The sequence below is a fragment of the Asterias rubens genome, chromosome 13 (genome assembly GCF_902459465.1).
Source record: "Asterias rubens chromosome 13, eAstRub1.3, whole genome shotgun sequence".
Lineage (NCBI taxonomy): Eukaryota > Metazoa > Echinodermata > Asteroidea > Forcipulatida > Asteriidae > Asterias > Asterias rubens.
The window spans coordinates 6,542,320-6,549,457 of NC_047074.1; the positions used below are offsets into that span (position 1 = coordinate 6,542,320).

General features: G+C 37.4%; 1 protein-coding gene across 1 annotated transcript in view; it reads left to right on the top strand.

Moving 5' to 3' along the window:
• Positions 1-6,141, top strand: part of LOC117298360 (calpain-5-like) — a 41,992-nt gene extending 35,851 nt beyond the window's left edge. Inside the window, exons 12-13 of the mRNA XM_033781577.1 lie at positions 427-563; positions 1,837-6,141. Of these exons, the coding sequence (XP_033637468.1) occupies positions 427-563; positions 1,837-2,019 (320 nt within the window). The 3' untranslated portion in view covers positions 2,020-6,141. The remainder of the gene's footprint in view (positions 1-426; positions 564-1,836) is intronic.
• The last annotated feature ends 997 nt before the right edge of the window (positions 6,142-7,138 follow it).

Here is a 7,138-nt window from a genome sequence, read left to right on the forward strand (position 1 = left end):
CTTGAGCAAGATACTTTACCATAACTGTTTTTCTTCATCCAGGGGTATAAATGGGTACCTGCGAGGGTAGAGGTTGATAGTGTGTATTAAAAAAAGCCACTGGAGCGCCTTACAGGTAGCTCAGGGCTGTATACTTCCAAGGGAGCTGAGAAAGATGAGAGAAATGTTATTGGCCCAATACCTAGCCCTGGATTTCACCAAACTCCTCCTAACTTAGGAGGAGGAGGAGTCAAGTTCCGCATCCATAGATGTAGGATGAATTGAACCCATCTTAAGTTAAGACGAGTTACTCGTCCTAACTCGAGATAGGATTCATCCAAGCAATTTGTGAAATCAGCTCCAGGTCCCTATGTGCTTCATGTATATAAGAACTTGTTATTCTTTATTATTATTACTCAAGACTGTATGTACTAATTATCAATACAGGTGCAGACCCGTATGTGTACTTGAAATGGGATAATCAGACCACACGCTCAGCAACCATTGATAATACACTCAACCCAGAGTTTAACTTCAGTGCTCTATTGTATCGCAAGAAACCACAGAACCCCATCATAGTGGAGGTAGGTCAAATTTAATTGTAGTAAAAATTACAATAAATCTTTAGTTATGCTGTCAATGTATTTTAAACTCAATTCAGCTTGTAGCTGCGATGTGTGAATGTGTTTTAATAAACCAATAATAATAATGAAGGTAAAACATACAAGTTTATTTATAATGTAAAAAAACTGAGCAAGACAAAAGAAATAACAATATAATACAGTGCACATACATGTACCAAATTGCAAACAGATGGATGAACAACCACCCCCCCCCCCCACCACTTCAAAATCTGGACTTTTGAGACTAAAGATTGTTTAATTGAAAGCTTGCATTTGATGAGCTTTTAAAACTGTTTTCTATGAATATGTGCACAATGTATCTGTTTACCTCCACAGCAGATTACCCTACAACAAATAGTGGCAGTGTCATGGCCGAGTGGTTGAGAGCACCGGATTCAATCTCTTGTGTTTGATCAGCAGGGTGTGGGTTTGGATCCCGGTTATGACACTTGCTACATAAAATTGGGGAGGTACATGTAGTGCTTTCTGCTCTACCGGCCAGACTTCGTATGGACTGTAAAAGGGGTAACCCTGTTTCAGCCCTAGGAGTAGGTGGCAATGGCCTCTGGAAAAAATAATTGTAGCCCACACCTTGAAGTGGCCTTCCGGCCTTGTGTGTCAGGCGACTTGCATAAAAAAAAATATTTAAAAAAATAAAAATGACGTAAAGAGAGCACTGACCTGGGCCCAATTTCATAGAGCTGCTTAGCGGCCAATTTTGTGCTTACTGTGCGATTTCCATTCCATAGCGCTGCTAACCCTAAGCACACGAAAAGGTATGCTAACCCTCGGTGCTTACTGCACGAAAAAAATGATGTTACAATTCAAATCCATTGTGAACGCGCAATATGGCCGCCAAATGTTTCTGCTAACCTGTGAAAAATAATTGCACCTTAGCAAATTTGACAGCTACAATAAGCACAAAAATTTGCTTCCGTTAAACAGTGCTATGAAATTGGGCTCTGTTTAGGAAACATGAAGACAAAAACTATGTTTTAATTGACCATAAGGGCCCCAAGAAAAACAAAATTGTGTGTACTCCCTTGCCCCACAAAATTTCTCTTTAGTTTTGACACTGCCAATGACAGTTTTGACACAATATTGAAAATATCATTTGGGAAACATAAACAATATTTCCACCTTAATTTGAGTGTTTCATTGTTGTTGAATCACCAGTTGTTTAACTTACATTTATAATGGTTAACAATCCCAATATCTGTGTGTGTGTTTTTAGATCTGGAATGCTAACGTTGTGAAGGATCAGTTCATGGGTTCAGCAGTGTTTATGGCTCCAGTAGACAACCAACCCAAGCAGTATACATCTCCATTACATGGCAGAGGTAGAAATGCTGATGAATCTAGATCAGGCTCTGTTACTGTGGTGGTCCATACCACTAATGACCTAGAGGCATTCTAAGCTCATCACATGACCCATAGACAAGGATCTGTTAGTGTGGTGGTCCATACCACTAATGACCTTGAGGCATTTCTAAGCTCATCACATGACCCACAGACAAGGATCTGTTAGTGTAGTGGTCCATACCACTAATGACCTTGAGGCACTTCTAAGCTCATCACATGACCCCCAGACAAGGATCTGTTAGTGTAGTGGTCCATATCACTAATGACCTTGAGGCATTTCTAAGCTCATCACATGACCCACAGACAAGGATCTGTTACTGTGGTGGTCCATACCACTAATGACCTTGAGGCATTTCCAAGCTCATCACATGACCCCCAGACAAGGATCTGTTAGTGTGGTGGTCCATACCACTAATGACCTTGAGGCATTTCTAAGCTCATCACATGACCCACAGACAAGGATCTGTTACTTTGGTGGTCCATACCACTAATGACCTTGAGGCATTTCTAAGCTCATCACATGACCCCCAGACAAGGATCTGTTAGTGTGGTGGTCCATACCACTAATGACCTTGAGGCATTTCTAAGCTCATCACATGACCCACAGACAAGGATCTGTTACTGTGGTGGTCCATACCACTAATGACCTTGAGGCACTTCTAAGCTCATCACATGACCCCCAGACAAGGATCTGTTAGTGTAGTGGTCCATATCACTAATGACCTTGAGGCATTTCTAAGCTCATCACATGGCCCCCAGACAAGGATCTGTTAGTGTAGTGGTCCATACCACTAATGACCTAGAGGCACTTCTAAGCTCATCACATGACCCCCAGACAAGGATCTGTTAGTGTAGTGGTCCATACCACTAATGACCTTGAGGCATTTCTAAGCTCATCACATGACCCCCAGACAAGGATCTGTTAGTGTGGTGGTCCATACCACTAATGACCTAGAGGCATACATTCACTTACTAAGCCTGTGCGACAAGTGTCAAAGTTTCAAACATTGATTGGTTAGTCTAGGTGTAACTACCATTATTCAACTACTTGGTTAATCGTGCCACCAGGACTGCTACAAAAAATAGTTGTGACTACCTGCTTGGTGAACAATTTTGTTAGCTCATGGCAACATAAATTACTTGCAAAACACAATCATACATCAGTGACACAATCGTTAAATTTAGATTATTCTTTCAGCGTTAATTTTACTATATCGCACCTACGATAAACAATGTGCTGCAATGCATCTTGGGAATTAAAAATTTGACGTGACATAGTGTCAAAGTTGCAAGTGTTTTGAGGAGCAACTAGTCAATTAGTAAACTTGACTAGTTGCCGAGGCTTACATGTACCTACACTGTACTGCTAATGGCCTAGATCTAAGCTGATCACACGACCTGAGCCTAGAGGCATTCTATGCTGGTATTTATCTTCTATTCTACCGTAGACCTAGAGGAATTTTATGCATGTTTGTTTTACTCGTACTACTGTTGAACCATAGTTAACAAGATGCCCATTTTACCTTGAGTTAATTATAACATGCTGCTTAGGATAGGCATTGTTTGTACAATGTTGTGCATTTTGTGGTTTATATGTTTTGAATCAGAGTATGAAGTATAGACCATTTACTAGAATGGCATTTTAATTAATGGATGGAATCCTTGAGTCAAGCGAAAATCAAAGTCAGTGCCCAGTAATTACTGGCTGTTAATTCTCATTTAGAGCTACAGAATACAAGATATCATTTGACTCTATTTTATAATATTAGTTATCACACAAGCACGAGTGGAAGACTGAATAAATAGCGCTTCATATTCCACGGGGAGGCGTTTATCTTCAAGCAAACTTGACAATGAGCAATATGCGGTGTTTGAACAGCTGTACGTAGTTTGCGTATAGCTTCAAATAGTGCAATATGCAGATTAAGAACAGCGCAATAACAAGGGTGTGATGTGGGTCAGGTAATATATGTTTATATCACACCTCTTGTTATGGGTCGACCAATCAGAATCGATGATTCAAGTTTGCTTGAAGGTACTGCGTGTTGTTGACATGATTTCTTGCATTACTTTTACATTATATCTGAAGATGCAGTGGTATATTTCCATTTGTAGATTGAATGAACTGTTGTGAAGGGAAGCAATGAATTGCTGATTTAAATGTAGTGTATAGTTGATAGAATTTGAATATTCATTGACTTTTATCCCGTTTGACTAGCTACCTACACACTGTAGAATTCATAGCTTCACATGCAGTTGGTGACATGTGTTGGCTTTACTTGACTTTTTAAGATGCATTCTTGATTAATTGTTAACTTAAAAATTTAATACACCTTTCCGGAAATAGTGTGGTTGAACAAATTCCAGCCCAGTAGGATTAAAGACAAATCTTTAAATTCTAGCCAGAGTGTAATTAGAAACATAAAGTTTTCCTTGGTGATCAAATGTGTTAATTATGGGTAACGAGTATTTCAATACATTATTTTTGTATGTAGACTTACTTTAATTATGGGACACTTAAATCAAAATGCAGCAAGTACATGTACTGTCACAATTTAGTGGACCTCATATGTCTAATTATAAGAACAAATTGGTAATGCCGTTTTTTATCCATAAGTTTTTTAATGACTTTCTTTGTTTTTTTTAACTAAACTGAAATTATGTAAGCAGTGTAATTGTTATTTATATATTGTTTAAGTGTAATACAACTACTGGTAACTGTGTGTTTTTAACTATTTTTATCGGTGGTAGTTTAATTGAATCAACTGTATAGTTTTAAATCTGATTATCAAAGTAGGTTCTATGATTATGGTAGATGCATACATTCATATTTCATTACTTACTAACAATATTTTTCTTGGCTGACTGATTTGTATAGAGGTATTTAGATAGAAAGCTTTGCAACACGGTGTATCCCATGTAACCTTTCTTACACACATAGGTTTTTAAATACATTTAATTCCTCAAAAATGCTTTTGCAGTTTTTAATTTGTTGTTTAACCATTTAACAGGTGGGGCCAATAATATGCTGTTGTCAATATTCCATTGTTTATAATGTACTCGAGGGTAGGGTCCACATTCACTGCTCATTCCAATATTATTGTCATTCTTGCTTTTGCAGTGGGATGGGAAATCATTTTGTTCAAGTAGTGGATGTGTTTTTATTATTTATTTATACTTCATTCCTTACTTTGTTATAATTAATACTTGTTAATGTTTTTTTAACCACTTTTAATCATGATAGCCTTGATTTAATATGTTTAACAGTGAGTGATATTTTTATGGTACCTGGACTTTTAATGCAGAGATGACACGGAAACAATGGGTGTGTTCGTTTAGCTTCCCTGTTTCAACCTTGCGGTGCTCACTCAGGGAGACCCTGACAAGAGCTAGTCGATCGATCACTCGCCCTTTCGTGGTGACGTCATGCACCTGGGGCAGCCCCCAAGTGACCCACTCCACGAGCAGGGCACTGGGGGCTGACCCTGGTGAGCCCCTGGAATGACGTCAAAGCTATTGGATAATTCGTGGTCAGACCAGGGTTGACCCAGGGGGAAGCTAATTGAACGCGTGTTGAGAGAGTGAAGTTGAGCAACATTGCTAGTTAGATTCATTCATAATGCAGTTGTGTAATGAATTACTGTTCCAGTTATGGCTTATTGAATGTTTAAAGCAGCAATGGATTTAGGTATATGTAGTGTGTATGAACATGACACTGGGAACAATATGAGAAGTTGTTATCTTCAGATGTAGTAAGTAGTTGTAATAGTTGAAAAATCATCATCATCGAATCTATTTATATGTCAATTTTTTTATTATAAAATGCACATCGAAAATTCACCAGTTAGTTATAGTTCAGAATGCATTAAAGTAACACACTGAGTTTGTGCCCCTTCATATGAAGTATGAACCAGCCCCCAATCAATGTGAACCAATAACATCATCAATGGCATCGGGTACAAACTTTATTATACATTCCATATTGTGTAACCAGTAATTGCCAGTTAGTTCCTCCTTCATTTAGGGTATAGAAGTGGATGATGACATGTTTTTTATATGATGTAGAATAGTTGAAGTATAGAATTTAGCTTTTTAACTGTATTATGGTTAGTTTTGTATATCATGATAGTATATTCCTTCAAATACAAGTCTAATAAAGAAATGGGACAAATGAGAATATGAAATGTGTCGATAGTGTTTTTGATTAAATAATACTGGATTGATAAACCTGAAATAACACCAATAATACTTGATTGATAAACCTGAAAATAAATAAGACCTGGTGAAATCATGACTTACCCAAGTAGAGGCAGCAAATATTCTCATAAATTGCACCAGGTTTTTTTCTGTTATTTTTCGGGAGAGTAGTTTTTGTTCTTTCTGTAAGCCACGGACAATAATGATGACCTACTGGAATTTCAGACATACTCCAGCGCCAAATACATGTACAAAACTGCAGGCAACCCATTAATCTCCCTGAAACTATTTATTCTATTGATGAAAGTGTAGATTATTTTTAGACTTGTTACAAATCTAGTGTAGACTTGAAACATAATCTACAGTTGAATGTCTTTCATAAAAACAGTTCAACTTGAAAATTACTGTCTTTCCAAACTGAAAGTACATGTAGCATGAAGTGCAACAAAACATTGGCTAGCTGAACATGTGTTATTTTTCAAATTACAAAAACATTTTCCAGAAAAACCACTTTAGTAACACAATTTATTGTTAGCTGAGCAAACTAACATTGTACTTGATAATGTTGCAAGCACTAAAGAATGCCTCTATATTTTGTAAAATAACTATAAAATGTGACCAAGCGTCGTTTGTTAACGTATACGAAATGAGGTACACTAACTAGTGTTGTAACTATTGAGGAACCCAATTCTTTGAAATTGTTGTTATAATATATTACCTGTGGGGGAAATAGTTTTAGTCGGAGAATAGACTCTAAAGTGTTGATTCGTGAATACTGTCAGAACAGTGTACTTGCCTTTGGTTCGTACATTCTATTCAAGAATCTACACTTTCTCGTCCATTCTCTAGAACAAAAGGAAAAGGGAGACTAAATTACGAGCATAAAATTCCACATGCATGCAGATTTGCTATGAGAACAAATGCAATGGAATTGGGTTGAAGTAAAACTGAAGAATATCATTGGAAATGCACAATGA